Here is an 18,018-nt window from a genome sequence, read left to right as displayed (position 1 = left end):
TTTGAGGAAGCAGGCAGCTCACTGTGATTGAACAACTTCACTGGCCACCAGTGCTTCCAAAGGCACAGAATTTCTTGAGCCTCGTCTCTGTGACTTCCCAAAAGCCCTCAGCTTTACCTTCTTCTTGGGTATGTAATGTGTTGGAGTGTCCAACTTCTACAACAGCATCTTTGTTTTGCTTTGCTTTGTTTTAGTTTCCCCCGAGACTACCTCATTGCTCTTGCTTCAGTACAGATGGGTTTGGCAACATTTCAGACTAAACAAACATCTTAGCTAACAGTTTAAGATTTGGGCATTATGCAAAGTCCTTTTCTGCCAAGTGATTTTCTTCTCAATCTACAAGGTTTAGTTGCAATTTAATGTTTTGACATGAAATACTTGGAAAAACTGAAAGGCAGCAGACCTTTATTGCAAATCTTCTACCAAAATTTCTGAGATTAAGTCCTAGACCTGCAACTTATATGTCATCCCAATTTCTACCCCATCTTCCTGACACTAAATTTATTATGATGAAAAAGAATTTGCATTGATAATAAAAGAAGCCTGGCTTTTAGGATACCATTTTTTTTATCTTTTGGTTAGGTTTTTTTTTAATTCGGAATCTATGCATTTATGAAACCTATTTTTTTTTGCAGGCACTGAATGCAGGAAGAATATAATAGTTTTAGAGGTAAAAGTGTGTGGATTGTGTGAGCTGGTCAAAACAGATGCATGTGTGACAGGTCAAGGGCAAAGCTGCTTCAGGAGAAATATAGGTGGCACTAAAGTGTAGAATGTTCCAAGAGTGCACGTCACCAAGTCAGTGCACATCACCAACACCACAAAAGAAGCATTTAAAGGGAGCCACACTTCGCCTACAATCTGGAACCAAACACGCAAAGAGCAGAAGGAAACTGAAGGCAACCGGACTGCAAAGGGCTAATCACTTCCAGAAGCTCCCCACCTCTCACACTGGGAGGGATCCTCCCCCTCAGGAGAGAACAGTTTTCCCAGGATTGGAGCCGAATTCCAACAGAGACTGTACACTGTGACACTATAAAGTCTGCTGAATAAAGCAAGCTGTCCCTGCTTTTAGCCTGTGTTTAGACCCAGGGGATTGCACTTCCCTAGCATCTCTGTGGCAGTCTCTGCAGGTTTGGTTTTGCAGATGATAAGTCCTTCTTGACAGGTTTGCAAGGCCTCTGGCCAGATTCCCCCCATCCACCACCCTCCCCCTTCACGTGTGCTACATCTGTCATCCTTTACTCTGCAAACCCTCCTTTACCTAACTGTCCCCCAGGGAAATGCACCCAGGCCCACAATCAGGCACAGACAAGCTCCTTGTTTCATGGTTCAGGGAAGGGCAGTGCCCTATGATGCCACCCCAACAAATACCCATGAGAGAGTCCTTTCCTCTGAGGAATAATGACTTATCCAGGTAAAACCCATGCACTTATAGCCAGGATAATCCACTAACCCATTCTCTTTGGGACAACTACCTGTCACTTTAGCAGAGATGTGAGCGTGTCTTTCCAGCATTACACAGTCTAGACAGCATTCGGGCTTTGCTCTAGTGCTCTCAGGGTGGGATGGGGGCGTGCGTGCCCCCCAGTCACTCCTCCCTTCACTCCCCCTTACCTTGCCCAGCAGCCTGCTGTGTCCACAACTGCTCCTCACCTCACCATAGCTGCCCCGGAAGGTCTGGCCAAGTCACGGATGGGTAATTTGGAGAAAAGGTTAGTAGTAAAAACAAACAAACAAACAAACTACTGTAGCAACCATTCCTTCTTTCCCACCAAAGGGTGTGAAGGACAAGTGAGAGTGACATGCAATTTCCAGGCCGGGCATCCCAGCTTTGTGTTCATACTTATGGTCCTGCATCATTTTCTTCTGAGATACAGATGGATGCTCATTTAGTCATCTGCGCAGGTAAATTCCATCCTCATCCATGCTGCTCATGGCATGCTTGCACAGACTCACATCTCAGCATCACATTCCTTCCTTTTGCGCTTGAAGTGGTTTGAAAACTGTTGGGGAGAGAGGCAGAAGCCAATGGTCTGCTTGTTTTGCTTCTTTCTTTCCTTTATAAGCCCTTTTGAACAAAGGGCTCCATGGACATGAATAATAACTAATAATAACAATGATTAACAATCATAGTCACTCTGACAAATGGACTTTCTGTCCTTTTTCTCCTCCCCCAACCACTGCTCATTCCAGGCACCTGAGGATGCAGAGTGCACCCTGCACCCCAAGCCTCTGTGTCCGTGTGCACACGTGCACTTGCCTGGCAGTCCTTCCCCTTGGCCTGATGAGCTACTTCCTCGAAGACTAAGACCCTTCTGCAGGCACTGAGTCTCCTCCTTTGGGTTCCATGGCATTTTGTGATTATTTTTCTTATGTGCACCTTCCAATTTTCTTTCTTGATAAAAGAGGCCTTACTTGGAATTCCAAAAACAGCATTATATGTTTCTGGCACATAGTAGTCATTCAGTAAAAGATGAACAAATACATGAAATGAGTTTCTTCAGTGCTAGGTTCAAAAACTTTGTGTTTTCTTACGAAGTCCAGATGGAAGTAGAAAGAGAAGGGAAAATGGGAACAGATCTTTGAACTCTGTATTTCACTTTGCAGATATCTCTGGGAGACTTCAAGGGAACTCTATGCTCACTTGAGAACGATATGTGACAAGCAAATTTATTCTGTGTACTGGACACAAAATAATGGGACAAGAAGTCATGGAAACAACAGAACAGAAGAACAGCTCATGGAATTCTCAGGAGGAATAGGCATCTGGGGACTCAAATTGTATTATAGAACAGTTGACTTGGCGGTAAGATTCGGCCCTCAACCGTCAGAGACCCTCTGTGTCCACTCTTTATCCATTCTCAACTCCACGCCAGTCTCAAGCCTCTGTCTTGGTCCTTCACTTTCCTTGTGAACTCACCCTCAGGCTCTGTCCCTAGGCACCTTCAGTGATCCGGACTTGAATGTGTCTCTGACAAGTACATCCTCTAGAATTGATAAGGCAGAGATGAGAAAGGGATTCCTCCAAGTTTTTAGCATCCAAGTTGCAGATTTTGAGTGCATTCCATCACAGAAATGTTGTGTGTCCATCTGACTACGTAGCATCTCACAGTTAAGGAGCCTTTGCACACTGGGCTAGGTAATCCATAACAGGTGACTGAATATTTTTAAGAAAACACATTTTAGTAACTTTTTCTTTGGATAAAATATCAAACTTATGGAAAGATTGCAGGAATAGTACAAGGAATTCCCCATGTAGCTTTGACTCAGATTGCTTACATTTCCCTCAGATTGTTTTCAACAGAGTCTGGTCAACAGAACATGCTGGTCATAGCAAATACCATCGTCCAACAACACAAGAGACAACTCTACACTAGACATCACCAGATGGTCAATACTGAAATCCGATTGAGTATATTCTTTGCAGCCAAAGATGGAGAAGCTCTATAACAGTCAGCAAAGACAACAAAGACCTTGGGCTGACTGTGGCTCAGATCATGAGCTCCATATTGCAAAATTCAATCTTAAACTGAAGAAAGTAGGGAAAACCACTAAGAAATTCAGGTATGACCTAAATCAAATCCTTTATGATGATACAGTGGAGGTGATGAATAGATTTAAGAGATTAGACCTGGTAGACAGAGTGCCAAAAGAACTCTGGATGGAAGTTCATAACGTTGTAGAGGAGGCAGTGACCAAAATCATCCCAAAGAAAAGGAAATGCAAGCAGACAAAGTGGTTGTCTGAGGATTCTTTACAAAAATAGCTGAGGAAACAAGAGAAGCAAATAGCAAGGGAGAAAGGGAAAGATATACCCAACTGAATGCAGAGTTTCAGAGAATAGCAAGGAGAGATAAGAAGGCCTATCTAAATGAACAATGCAAAGAAATAGAGGAAAACAATAGAGTAGGAAAGACTAGAGATCTCTTCAAGAAAATTAGAGATATCAAGGAAACATTTCATGCAAGGATGGGCACAATAAAAGACAGAAACAGTAAGGACCTAACAGAAGCATAAGAGATTAAGAAGATGAGGCAAAAATACACAGGAAAACTATTAAAAAAAAAAAAAAAAAGATCATCTTAATGACTCAGATAACCATGATGGTGTGGTCACTCACCCAGTGTCAGACATCGTGGACTGTGAAGTCAAGTGGGACTTAGGAAGTAATAGTATGAACAAAGCTGGTAGAGGTGATGGAATTCCAGCTGAACAATTTCAAATCCTAAAAGATGATGCTGTGAAAATGCTGTGCTCAATATGTCAGTAAATTTGGAAAACTCAGCAGTAGCCACAGGACTGGAAAAGGTCAGTTCTCATTTCCAATCCCAAAGAAAGGCAATGCCAAAGAATGTTCAAAGCTATGATGCTGAAGCTGAAACTGAAGCTCCAATACTTTGGCCACCTGATACAATAAGCCAACTCATTGGAAAAGACCCTAATGCTGGGAAAGTCTGAAGGCGAAAGGAGAAGAGGGCAGCAGAGGATGAGATGATTGGAGAGCATCACTGACTCAATCAACATGAATTTGAGCAAATTCCAGGAGATAGTGGAGGACAGAGGAACGTGGCATGTTGCAGTCCATGGGGCTGTAAAGAGTTGGACATGACTTAGCGACTGAACAACAGATTGTTTATATTTTCCTTCACTGGTTCTGTGTGTGTACATGTGTTTATACACACAGAGAGAGAATATTTTTTGAATTCCAATTAACTTACAAGTTTTGGAAAGTAAATTATTAGCAAATTTGTGTCTGCTTAAACAAGTGATAACACATTTTATGCTTTTTAATTTTCCTTAATTTCTAATATTTTCCTTGTAATAAGGGCTCAGTTCCAGAAAGAAAAATATATTTAAGTCTTGATTTTACTTTTAAATTCTTTTATTAACTTCATATGCTTGTAAGATTATAACTATATTTTTCCAAGTCCTGTGGTAGTCCCCAGTAATAGGATTGGCATTTAATGAGCCACATCAGTGCTTCAAGACACAGGATCATTATTGAGTAAATAATAATTATTGTAATATATATAATAATACACAGGGATGCTAAGAGACCTATCAGAAATTACTGGTATTCCTGAGGTCACCATGGACTAGCCTGGGGACCAATGGAGATAATTTTTAAATTTTTAAGCTGAATTACTTCTCAGATCCACAAATAAGAGTTTGCTGTATCTATAGCTCTGCTAATAGTGACCTAAACACTTTTATGTTCCTCTTTCTCTAGCTTTGAAGCTGTATTCATTTAAAAATCAGATCTTATCTCCAACCAAACTCTATGTTATTTAGTTCAGCAGAGATCTTAGACTAACATCACTAAAAATAAAAGTTTATGTTCCAGAAAAATGTTTTGAAAGTTCCAGAATAAAATCACAGCATCATTTTCTTCATCAACATTAACATTCCCTTTAAAAATATCATTGAGTTATTTCACTAGAATAAAATATTCACAGATGTGTACTTAAGACAAAAGCTTGATTCTGAGGACATATATACACACCAAAGTGCTCAACACAAATACTTAAAAGTAAGCTATCAGCAAAAAGAACAAGTCTTATTTCCGACTTCTGAACTTAGATTTTCCTCATGCAACTTTCTGTGGCTCAGCCTGGCAATGGAGGGTGTCTGCTGAAATAGGTCCAAATTACTTCGGTGTGTGTAAGTACTTTGCTTCTGACTTTATGGCTCGCTCCCTGAATGCTGCCTTTACTCCATGTTGCTTCAATTAAAGTAAATCATAATGATATTATTGCATTTTAATATAGGCCATAACCCTCTTTTACCCTGAAGATGACATAAAAATGAATTAATAGAAATGAAATTGCTATTATGAATTAAAATAGCCTTTACCATGTATAGACTTTTTTTTATGACATATTATGTTGTAGAGAATATTTTTATAAAATCATCTTGATATTTACAGGAGAACTACTTTAGATTCATATTGCATCTAACCCATAATGGCTTATTTTCTTTAAGAAAAGGAAAAAGAAAAAAGTGCAACAGGAAAAAAAAAAACTCAGTCTATCTTATTATATATGCTAACTGTTAAATGAGGAAATGTAACAAAATGTACAGTTGAAAGGTTCAAAGAGCTTATGGTATCAAGACTATTGTTTCTATTCAACAAGCATTTTTAAGGCAACCAACACTACCACAAGCACTTTGATAACCAGGGCATTCGGCCAGGGCAGGATACGCAGACAGCTCACCAGGTGGTACAGGTCACTACATTACCTGATTTATATACAAGGTGCGGAGTTTTGAGTACAGGTAATAAGTATATTACATCCCCTCAAAGTCACTTTTTGAGGTTTCTTTGTTTTTCACTGAAAAATTGAATATTGAAGTGAATACATTTTTGTCATGTTAAGTGGAAGGAAAAGTAGATGGTGACTTGGCTCCTGAAATGTTAATACTGCTCCTCAGCTCACCACCATGCCAGTGTGCTCTCAGAGGGTCCACTCACGTTCCAAGGAGTCAAACCCCAAAGGCTAACAATCAGGTGTGTGTTTGGTTAATCTATTCCTGATGCTTTGCCTAAAAAATTGGCATTGGCTTCCTCAACATCTTTTTTCTGGAACCATGGCTTTGAAGTTGTTCCTTGTTGATACGCTTCCAGAAAATGACAGATCCCAGGAATGTCACTAGGAAAGTTTGGTGGAAGTTCTTCCCTTGATCGAGGTGTAAACACAAAACCAGGACAGTCCTTGAGTAATCTGGAAAGATTAAAAGGCAGATATTGATCATACAACAACATTGACATAACTGTCTAGTCAAGAAAAGGCAACATAACTAAGGGAACATTCCTGAGAATGTTGATAAACCCACCATCTTCAGTGTGATTGACAGAAAAATCCTAATGATGTTTACAAACGCATTGTTCTTCACAGAAGAACAATGAAGAATCAATTCACAATAACAGAAAGTTCCACCAAATAATGGATTTCACTCATATTAGAAAAAATAACTATAAAATATTTTTGTAAAGATATCATCCATAATCTATACAATAGTGCAATTCATAGTAGTGGAAAAAAACCCAAATGATACAAAGTCTAATAATATAAGACAATAATAATATAGAACTGAAGGAGTTGAAAGGTATAAGACACTATACCCATTCATTTTGTAAATATTACTGAGAAATAATCATGGGCAAGAACTTTTGAAAGAAAAGTTCTACATAATATATACACACACATATATATGTGAAAGTGAAAGTCACTCAGTCGTGTCCACCTCTTTGTGATCCCATGAACTATACAGTCCATGGAATCTGCCAAGCCAGAATACTGGAGCAGGTAGCTGTTCCCTTCTCCAGGGGACCTTCCCAAACCACGAATTGAACCACGATCTCCTGCACTGCAGGCAGATTCTTTACCAGCTTAGCTACCAGAGAAGCCATATATATATATATATATATATACACAAACAGACAGACAGACAGACAGACACATATAATGTGAGAATGGGGCTTTCTCAGTGACTCAGTGGTAAAGAATCTGCCTGCAATGCAGGAGATGCAAGTTCAGTCCTTGGACTGGGAAGATCCCTTGGAGGAGGGCATGGCAACCCACTCCAGTATTCCTGCCAGGAAAATCCCATGGAGAGAGGAGCCTGGTGGGCCACAGTCCACGGAGTCACAAAGAGTCAGGCACAACCAAAGCAACTGAGTGCACACACAAAATGGGGAAATAACTTTGGGATCTCTTTGGATAAAGTTTTTATGAATTCTAGGTTAGTAGGACTAAAGTGAGGTTTAGTTGTATATATGTATACTCTACTTACTATCTGATATTTGCAATATGTTTTCTTCTTAAATTCTTAAGAATTAAATTTCCTCTTAAATTCAGATGTTCTACCAGCTTTTATTATTTGCTTCATTGGTCCATGAGGATAAACTCATTTTAAATTCTAATCACACTGATTAAGTTACTGGCTCCTCTTCCCATTTGCTTCCCGAGGTCTCTGTCAAATGCAAACTTAATAAGCATCTCTCTGATCTATTATTCAGGCCATGGATGAGAACAAGCTCTAAACCAGCTTCTACAGAAAATTACTCATATTGTCCCTTCCACTCCCCTGCAATGGGACATCTAAATGATGTGATGATATTATGCTAAAGTTCAGAACTGTGATGTTCTATATGTACTGAGGAAACTGCTATATAGACATGAAGGTCTCAAGGATTACAGACCTCAGACAGAATACACAAGAGTGTTCAATTAACTAATTTTATAAGCGCATCAATAAATATTTAGTCTGCAAAAGAATAAAACAAGTGAAATGATGTTTTAGTCATGGATTTGTAAATATTTCAAGTACCTATTATTTATAAGGCATCAGATCAGATCAGATCAGTCGCTCAGTCGTGTCCGACTCTTTGCGACCCCATGAATCGCAGCACGCCAGGCCTCCCTGTCCATCACCAACTCCCAGAGTTCACTCAGACTCACGTCCATTGAGTCAGTGATGCCATCCAGCCATCTCATCCTCTGTCGTCCCCTTCTCCTCTTGCCCCCAATCCCTCCCAGCATCAGAGTCCTTTCCAATGAGTCAACTCTTCGCATGAGGTGGCCAAAGTACGGGAGTTTCAGCTTTAGCATCATTCCTTCCAAAGAAATCCCAGGGCTGATCTCCTTCAGAATGGACTGGTTGGATCTCCTTGCAGTCCAAGGGACTCTCAAGAGTCTTCTCCAACACCACAGTTCAAAAGCATCAATTCTTCGGTGCTCAGCCTTCTTCACAGTCCAACTCTCACATCCATACATGACCACAGGAAAAACCATAGCCAAGGCATAGTAGTTGGTAATATATAGTGAAAAATTACAGAATTCCACAGTATTGAAAGTGTAAGCTTCAAAGTGTGGTAGATCTAAGTTTGAATAACAGCAAAGATGTCAGATTTCTAGCCTTTAAAAGGAAACTATAATACACAGGGCTTCCCTCATGGCTCAAATAGTAAAGAATTTGCCTGCAATGCAGGAGACCTGGGTTCGATCCCTGGGTTGAGAAGATCCCCTGGAGATGGAACCCCATCTCTAGCTTCCTTTCTTCCATCCTTTGGAGAAGGGCATGGCAACCCACTCCAGTATTCTTGCCTGGATAATTCTATGGACAGAGGAGCCTGGCAGGCTACCATCCATGGGGTCGCAAAGAGTCAAACACGACTGAGCGACTAACACTTTCACTTTCATAATAATACAGGTCTCTCAGGACAGTTATGAAGATTAAATAAATTGTTTAAGATTCATTAATCATCAATTGGATGTCACACAACACCTGCCATATTGGTAACAATAAGTTTGATAATATCAGGCATTGGGAAATAGAAACCTTCAGACCCAATGGAACACAGATGGGTTTGGACAGCTGAGTGATGCTGAGTAAAGCTGAAACTAAGTAATGAAGTTCACGATCTGGGAATGTCATTCATAGGTATGTTATCTAGAGACATGTATATAAGTATATTTATCAAATCAGTTTGCATAATAATGAAAAACTGGCTATCCTGAAATTAACCATGGACAGAAGACAGAGTGGCTTACTTATATCCTAGAATACATATTACATCATAGGCACATCTGGCGACATGTTAGATTTAACTCTGACCTGCCTGGGAGAACCAACTGTTAAATACTCAGGAATCTGCAAGCCAATTAAACCATGGATAGGCTGAAACCAGCCACAGTGTAGTGTTTACACTTTAGAAATGGTAAATGCTAGAAGTCAGGGAGTATCTACTTCACTCCCCAAGCTGGTTGACCAGCTTACCACTGCATTTGGAATACTTTAACTAAATGAACTAGATTTATATGAACTGGATTTACATTTTATCAAGAAAAAAATCTCAAAAACATAATATTGAATGGATTCAAGGCAAGTTGCAAAAGAATATGGACAGGTTGAGTGGGAGTCTATTTTTCTCTGGTTTTATTTTTGTATCTGGTGCATTAAGAAGTGGCTTTAAAGCAAATCATTAGAATGTATTAAGAGCTTTTCTTAAGATCACACAGCTGGTAAGCCCTGTACTGGGGACCCATAAGACATGTCTTTTGACTACAAATCCCATGCTTTTTAAAGAAACTTACAGATAAACACAGTGTCATGGAATTAGAAATGTTCATTAAATCTTTTTTAGAATCCAAATTTATAAGAAAAACAGGTTGGAAATATAAAACCATTTAGATGAAAGCTTGAGGAAAGAAAGATCCGAGATTAGCAGCAACAGTCCCAGGGCGGATGCTCACACACGGAAGGCGGTTTTCTTACTCCCCCGGACTGGATACCATGTCCTCCAAGCGGCTGCATCAACTCTCCTAATTCTGTCATCTGCCCTTTACGCTCCTTGTTCCCTCACAGAATCCAAGTCCTGCTTCTGTGTCACCTCAGGAGTTCCTAGGTCAACCTTCCCACCCACAGGGGTGGCTCCATTATGCTCCATTATGCCCCAGTTTTGTCTTTAATGATCTTGGGATCATCACACACCCTTCTCCTCAATCCACTGATCCAAAACTCAAACGATACCAAACCTAGTCTCTGTGAGTTCTCTGCAGTTCAGTAAAAACAAATAAAAATGCAGAAAATTGTCCCTGAGAATAAAACTCCTCATGACATTTAAAAGAAAGGAATGTATAACTGCTATTACATTGCTACTTTCTAAATTACTGATTAGAATTTGGAAACAGAAGTTTGAAGGTAGTGGATATTTTTGGGTGTGGGGATGTAGTCTGTGTCCTAAATGTACAGGTTTCATAAATATATCAAGGAAGGTAAGCTTCCTAATATTATTTTGTTGAGAAATACCATTCCAGGATTTAACGTTCTATCATTAAAGCTCTGCAAAGAAACAATCACCTTTTATATCTGCATGAATTCTCATAAAATCTACCCTTGTCCTGAACTTAACCATTTCAGGCACAGGGATGAGCTGAGATGACCACGTGAGGGTGTATCCAGGGCAGGTGAGGAATGTGTCCCTGAAGAGATGATATCTGACTTAAGGTCAGATCACGAGAAGGAGGAAAACAGGAGATGACCCAGGAGAGAAAGGGAAAGCAGATTCAGGAATCAGTTTAGCAAGTCTGATGAATAAAAACGAGGCTGGGGTTGCAGGAGATCCATGAAATAAGGAGAAAGTGGAAGAAAATGAGGTGTTAAGAGCTGATGTGACTATGACCAGAGACACCACTTGAGTCTGTGGTTACAAGTCTGATTTTATTCTGGTTGCAGTGGAGGCCACCGGAGGGCTTGTAGGGCAGGGATGACAGATCTGCTTATGGTTTAGGAAGAGAACTTGGCTCTCGTGTGGAGGATGAGCCAAGGAGGAGGCACATGAGATACAAGAGTGAGGGTGATGCTGGGCTGGGCTGGTGGCATTGGAGGAGGTGAGAAAGGCTATGTGCAGGACACACGTGTGGAGGCAGGGGCGGGGCACGATGGGGAGAAGGGAGAGATCACTCTGAGGTCCCTGAGGTAGACACTGCTGCTCTTTAAAGAGACTGATGGAGTTTCGCTGGGTGGGAAGTAGATTTTATCCACGTGGGGGTGGGGAATTGGAAATCAGTTGTTCTAACATGATCACATTAGCCATCTAATAGGTCAATTAGTCACCCAAGTAGAAATACAGGACAGAATTATATGAATCTACTGAATCTATATGATCAGTAGAGAATCATGGGTCAGGCTAGAGATAAAAGTGGTAAATCATAACATTTCAGAAACATGAGAACACAGACATGGCTCTGGGCAGGACAATTTTCCAAAGTTTAGTGGTTTTGAGACAGCCTGGGACCTGGGGATCCTTTGCTGCAATGCTTGCACCTGGACAAACTTCCCCTCCAGCAACAAAATAGAAAGAAACTGTGGGAGTCAAAATAACTATGTGCATATGCAGCTGCAGCAAATTTTGGACCAAAAAATACAAAAAGACCAAAAACCCAACTGCCACTTCTGAGGAGCAAAAGCAGGGGGTTGGAAGCAAAAGTAGGGTACTGCACATGCCCCCTGCACTCAACACCACCAGAGGGATGGGGAATCCACCTAAGCCACCCCTTCAGCCAGACCCCTGGACACACCCTACCCTCACCCCATAAAAGCAACTAGCTTATCCTCCACTCCAGGAGCAAGCAAGGGAAACTTGTTACTTGTTCTCATTCCCTCCTGTTGCAGCTGCTGCTGCTGCTGCTAAGTCGCTTCAGTCGTGTCCGACTCTGTGCGACCCCAGAGGTGGCAGCCCACCAGGCTCCCCCGTCCCTGGGATTCTCCAGGCAAGAACACTGGAATGGGTTGCCATTTCCTTCTCCAATGCACGAAAGTGAAAAGCGAAAGTGAAGTCGCTCAGTCGTGTCCGACTCTTCGCGACCCCATGGACTGCAGCCCACCAGGCTCCTCTGTCCATGGGATTTTCCAGGCAGCAGGGGCCCCAGTAAAGCCTTGCCTAAATTTTCTATCTGGCCTCTAGTCAGTTTCTACTGATTAAGGATTGCAATAACCTGGTGGGGAACGGTTTTGTGGAGACAGCAGCAACCAAGACAAGGAGAAGGCGCAGCCACAAGGGAACCTGGTGAATCCGTTGTCACAAAAGCCTGAAGAAGAAGATATTCAAAACATCCTGAGATGGTGAGGAAGATAAGGAGAGAGAACTGACCCTGAGTTTAGCAAGGGGAGCCACTGGAGTGGCCTGTGAGGGACAAACACTGACCAGAGTGAGCTGAAGAGCAAGGGGAGGCCCTGAGCACAGACGACCTGTGTGCAGAGTTTTTCTGGAAAAGGAGCAGGAACACAGGGAGACAGCAGAGACAGTCTTGGAAAGAAAACAAAGATGTTACCTTTAAAGAGGTAAGTAAACAGATATGGCTGTATTTTGATGGGAAGAATCATTTCATTGGAGGAACTGATCATAGACAAGGCTGATATTTTCAAAAGAAAATGTTTGAAAGAACAGCAAATCCGGAGCAGGGCTGTTGGTCCCCAGGACAGGAACCACACACAGTCAAGAGTGCCAGGGAGCCAGGTGCACTGGATCTGAGCATGAAGCTGGAGCGGGTCTTAGCAGGTTTCAACCTTTCTTGGGCAAAACAAAGCAAGGTTTTCAACTTAGAATCAGGGCTGGAAAGGAAAGTTGTTTGGAGTAGAAAGAAGATGCTATGAAACCATCATAGCAGTTCATATGCTTAGATCTGGAAAACCTTTTTGTTCTTCGAGGATTTCCATTATAATTTGATTTTTCAAAGCAGATAAACTGTATATACACCTGGCACATGAATTAAGGGCATTCTTTTTGGGGACCATGCCCATCAACTTGTGTGGTCTCTGTAACTCTGGTCAGTGTTAGAATACCTCCCAAGCCCGTGAGAAGGAATACATTATTACCCTTTGCTTAAAGGGTAATAATGGGGGAGATAGGATATACATTGAGGATGACAGCCAGGCTACAGGTATCTCGGGAGGGTCATTCCCATAGACTAACAAGTAGTTTAAAAACAGTTAAAATGAGGATGACTCAATTATGACTTTTCTCTAATATTATCTAAGCAAGAAAATGTTATGAAGAGTGAGACAAATCAATGAACAAAAATGACAACTGCATATAAAAGAGTATATTGCAGGCGCTCAGTGGGGTCATACCTGTAAGTGGTTGGGCTGACGTTGATTTTCCGGGGAACACTGCACGATTCAAATTTGTTAGCCAGGGTGACATTGTTTCCAAAAAGGCAGTAACGAGGCATTTTAACTCCAACGACTCCAGCAAAAACTGACCCAGAATGCAGCCCAATGCGCATCTGAAAGCGAAAAGTCAGTCAGTGTTCTGGAAAAACACTCCTGCTTGTCAGTGCTGTTTGTGGACCTGTTGAAATTATTATACTCTTCACTCTTCCCACACCTCCTCCTTCCTCCAAACCTCCAGCCAATGTTCCTCTACTCCTCCCTTCCAAGGAAGAACCACTAGCGGGGCATCAGTCACCCCTCTTCACTTCTCATGGATGCACTTGGGTTTATCACACAACATGTATTTCACTCGTCTTTCCTATCTGAATCAAAGCCCCCCACGAACCTACCACAGTCGCCATGGTGACCAGACGAAGTCTCTGCAGGCTACGTGAACATGCTCTGTCCATTGGGTGAGACAGACAGGACTTCTGGAGCCCAGAAGCTGTTTCCCAAAACACGGTCACTTCTCAGGATATAAAGTGTGGGTGTTTAGGTATTTTGCTCGCAAGAACTTTATGCCAGACACTACCTCACTATTCAAATGACCAACCCGGGGAGAAAAAGAATTGTAATATTGAAGCAGAAAATGATGGAGGAAGCAGAAAGCTGGCATTGCTGAGCCTGGATCGCAGCGACTATAAACACTTCAGTCAACATCTGGATCCATGGAAAACAAGAGTTGTGCCATATCTGGGTATAGGAGGCAGTCAGAATACACTGAGGTGAATGTTTAGGAATTCTGAAAGCAATTGATAATTTGGAGAGCAGTTAAGGCAATGTTTTGGAGAAGGCAATGGCACGCCACTCCAGTACTCCTGCCTGGAAAATCCCATGGATAGTGGAGCCTGGAAGGCCGCAGTCCATGGGGTTGCTGAGGGTCGGACACGACTGAGCGACTTCACTTTAAGGCAATGTTTTAAACTGGGATCTTTTAGACTGAAAACTGGCTGATCTTAGAGGAGGCACAGATTTTTAAATCACTGCTACAACGAAGCAAGTGAGAGTAAGGATGTTTAAGATGACAATCAGACACCACGTTTGCTATTTTCAAAGTCTATGTTCAGTTGACCATTTAAAACAAGTTCCATCAGATTCCTGTATTGTACACAGAGGCTAAGGACTTAGTCACCTAGATGTAATTTAGAATACAGGAGACCCCACACTTCCCAAGTTTTATGGCTAATTTCAGACCTCTTCTAGAAACTTCTGAGAATCATTTGTTAAACCATGAATTCTGCAACATTTTTAAACAAAAGCACTACATCATGAATCAAGGGATTTGTATTAGAAACCAAAATTCTGCTAATAGCTGGCAGTCTGACTTTTTTAATCGAAGTATACTTGACTTACGATATTATTTTCAGACATACAATTGTTCAATATTTTACAGATCATGCCCTACACAAAGTTATTATAGAATATTAGCTCTTTTTCTTGCACTGTACATTACATCCTGTAACCTACTTATTTCATACCTAGTGGTCTGTATCTCTGACCCCCACTCCCTGCCCTCTCCCTCTACCTGCTTCTCACTGGTGACCACTGGCTTGTTCTCTGCGTCTGATTGTCTGACTTTCTCTAAATCTCCATATTTCCCTTGTACTCTTTCCTCACCTAAAAAATTCAGGATTGGATTACTTTTAAAGCCTCTTCTTCATCAGTTTTACTTTAAGCACAAAAACATAGATTTCTATTGCATCCAGCTTTTTCTTCCTTAGGAGAATAGGGTTCTATACATAAACAATTAACAAAGAACAATTTAAACAAACCAAGAAAAGGTGACAAAAGGCTATCTTCTGCTTATAAATACCAGGCATACTTTCATAAGTTTTTATTTTCTTTGGGCATTCTTCTCATTAAACCAGTTTCTCCCTTGTACCTAGTTATTCTAGCTTTTAACAGGACAAGTTCATCATAGTGTTTTAATGTTTCTATTGCATAATTAATATAGAAATACATCCTCCTTGTAAACATCCAAACAACACAGACAAGGCAAAGGTCCTTTGCTTTCTCCCCTCCCTCCCTCCCCTGGCCCTGAACTGCACTCTTGACTCCAAAGCTATATCAGAGATCTTTGTAAATTTACAAGCACAAAAATGGTCCAAAGTTTGAGGTGCCCATCATGCCCCAAGTGGAAATCTGTTGGGGAGTCTCCCAATCAGGGCCACTTTAGACATAGCCCTTCCACACACTGGCTGCTGGGCTGGGAGGGAGGCTCCCAGAGCATGCACTCTGCACTTCCTGACTCCCGCTGTGCTTCTCAGCCTGGTCAAAGTTTCCATCCTAAGACAGAATTCACCTGCGGTCTTCCAAGCCTCAGTGGGTGGGTGTTGGTAAGGAAATTGGTAGAATAACCAGTAGACAGTTAGTACACATGACACATTGGAGAAAGACATAGAGTTTGAAAACAAAAATATTTCCTATTCTTTCATTGTGATTCCATTTCATGGGGAAGGAGGGTAAGAATGCGTAAAAGCCTGGGTTTTGCACCCAGAAACACACAGCTTCAAATCCAGTAGAGTCTTGATTGCCCTTGTCCATCACTGAATTGTGGATTCCTCTACAATGTGGCTCAATTATATTATACATTAAATATACTACATATATACTAAGTAAAATGATGTTTAAGTCACAACTGCTCCCGTGACACACATTAGTGTTTTTTTCTCACTACTAAAAATAGTCTGCACTTTTGGTAATTCATGAGTAACCCCTAAGGCCATAAGAAATTTCCTAGGTCAGTACAAATAAAAAGGCATGTTTAAACCTGAATTTATAGGTCAGTAAAACTTGCCTGGAGAATCCCAGGGACGTAGGAGCCTGATGGGCTACTGTCTATGGGGTCGCTCAGAGTCTGACATGACTGAAGTGACTTAGCAGCAGCAGCAAAGCTAAATTATTATCACCTGGGTAACCATCTTTGAAATTAGCTATAAATAATTCTTGCAATTGCAAAACTGTAAAAGTACATTTCTACAAATGTCAAAAATCATGGCACTAACCCCCTTCCCCAAACACACACATCTTAATTATAGAATTCATTTAAGTGGAGATCACTGGGTTTATTATTAATCTGTATATTTTATGTATTCACTTTGATGCTATGAGATTCCTCATCAAAAAACAAAACAAAATATAATTATCTTCTAAAAAATTATAGAAATTAACCATCTGGAAAAGTCAGACACTGTGATGCTTTTAAAACACAGTGGAGAATTGTTTCACACTCTTCCTATTGTGACCTGGCATCTATGTCTTCTCCCTTCTGGGCAGGCTTAAGGTTGCTTTGACCAATACAATGGACGTGTCACCGTGTATCTCCTAAGGCCAAGGTGTAAAAGGCCATGCAGCAGATACCAACTTTGTTCAGTGGACACCCACCCCCAGGTAAGAAGTGTGACTATCCCAAGGCTGCCCAGCTGGAGCAGGACATGTAAGCACTGGGCTGACAGTCCCAACTGGGTCCACCCTCTGCCATGCCCAGCCACAACCAGGCAGGTGAGATAGGCGGCATGTTGAAATGGTCCTCTGGTTCAAGTGATGTAATCCCAGCTACTCTGCATGCCCTCAACCACTGAGAATTCCCAGTGGAGGTACCAGATACTGTGAGAAATGACAAGTTACTCGTGCCTCATCCAAATTCCACCACACAGAATCAATGCATCACAAAAGCTCTGTGTGTCAGAATGGCTGCGATCCAAAAGTCTACAAATAATAAATGCTGGAGAGGGTGTGGAGAAAAGGGAACCCTCTTACACTGTTGGTGGGAATGCAAACTAGTACAGCCACTATGGAGAACAGTGTGGAGATTCCTTAAAAAACTGGAAATAGAACTGCCTTATGATCCAGCAATCCCACTGCTGGGCATACACACTGAGGAAACCAGAAGGGAAAGAGACACGTGGACCCCAATGTTCATCGCAGCACTGTTTATAATAGCCAGGACATGGAAGCAACCTAGATGTCCATCAGCAGATGAATGGATAAGAAAGCTGTGGTACATATACACAATGGAGTATTACTCAGCCATTAAAAAGAATACATTTGAATCAGTTCTAATGAGGTGGGTGAAACTGGAGCCTATTATACAGAGTGAAGTAAGCCAGAAGGAAAAACATAAATACAGTATACTATCGCATATATATGGAATTTAGAAAGATGGTAACAATAACCCAGTGTACGAGACAGCAAAAGAGACACTGATGTATAGAACAGTCTTATGGACTCTGTGGGAGAGGGAGAGGGTGGGAAGATTTGGGAGAATGGCATTGAAACATGTAAAATATCATGTAAGAA

General features: G+C 41.3%; 1 protein-coding gene across 9 annotated transcripts in view; it reads right to left on the bottom strand.

Moving 5' to 3' along the window:
* Positions 1-5,870: 5,870 nt before the first annotated feature.
* Positions 5,871-18,018, bottom strand: part of GUCY1A3 (guanylate cyclase 1, soluble, alpha 3) — a 65,093-nt gene continuing 52,945 nt past the window's right edge. For all 9 annotated transcript variants that reach the window (XM_010852508.1, XM_010852506.1, XM_010852513.1 and 6 more), the window contains 2 exons: positions 13,639-13,793; positions 5,871-6,725 (listed from right to left, as the gene is read on the bottom strand). In XM_010852508.1, coding sequence (XP_010850810.1) covers positions 6,524-6,725; positions 13,639-13,793 — 357 coding nt within the window. In that variant the 3' untranslated portion in view covers positions 5,871-6,523. The remainder of the gene's footprint in view (positions 6,726-13,638; positions 13,794-18,018) is intronic.

This window comes from Bison bison, unplaced genomic scaffold, assembly GCF_000754665.1.
Source record: "Bison bison bison isolate TAMUID 2011002044 unplaced genomic scaffold, Bison_UMD1.0 scf7180017864312, whole genome shotgun sequence".
NCBI classification, from domain to species: Eukaryota; Metazoa; Chordata; class Mammalia; order Artiodactyla; family Bovidae; genus Bison; species Bison bison.
The sequence above is the reverse complement of the archived record's forward strand: the minus strand, read 5'-3'. Positions and strand labels throughout refer to the sequence as shown.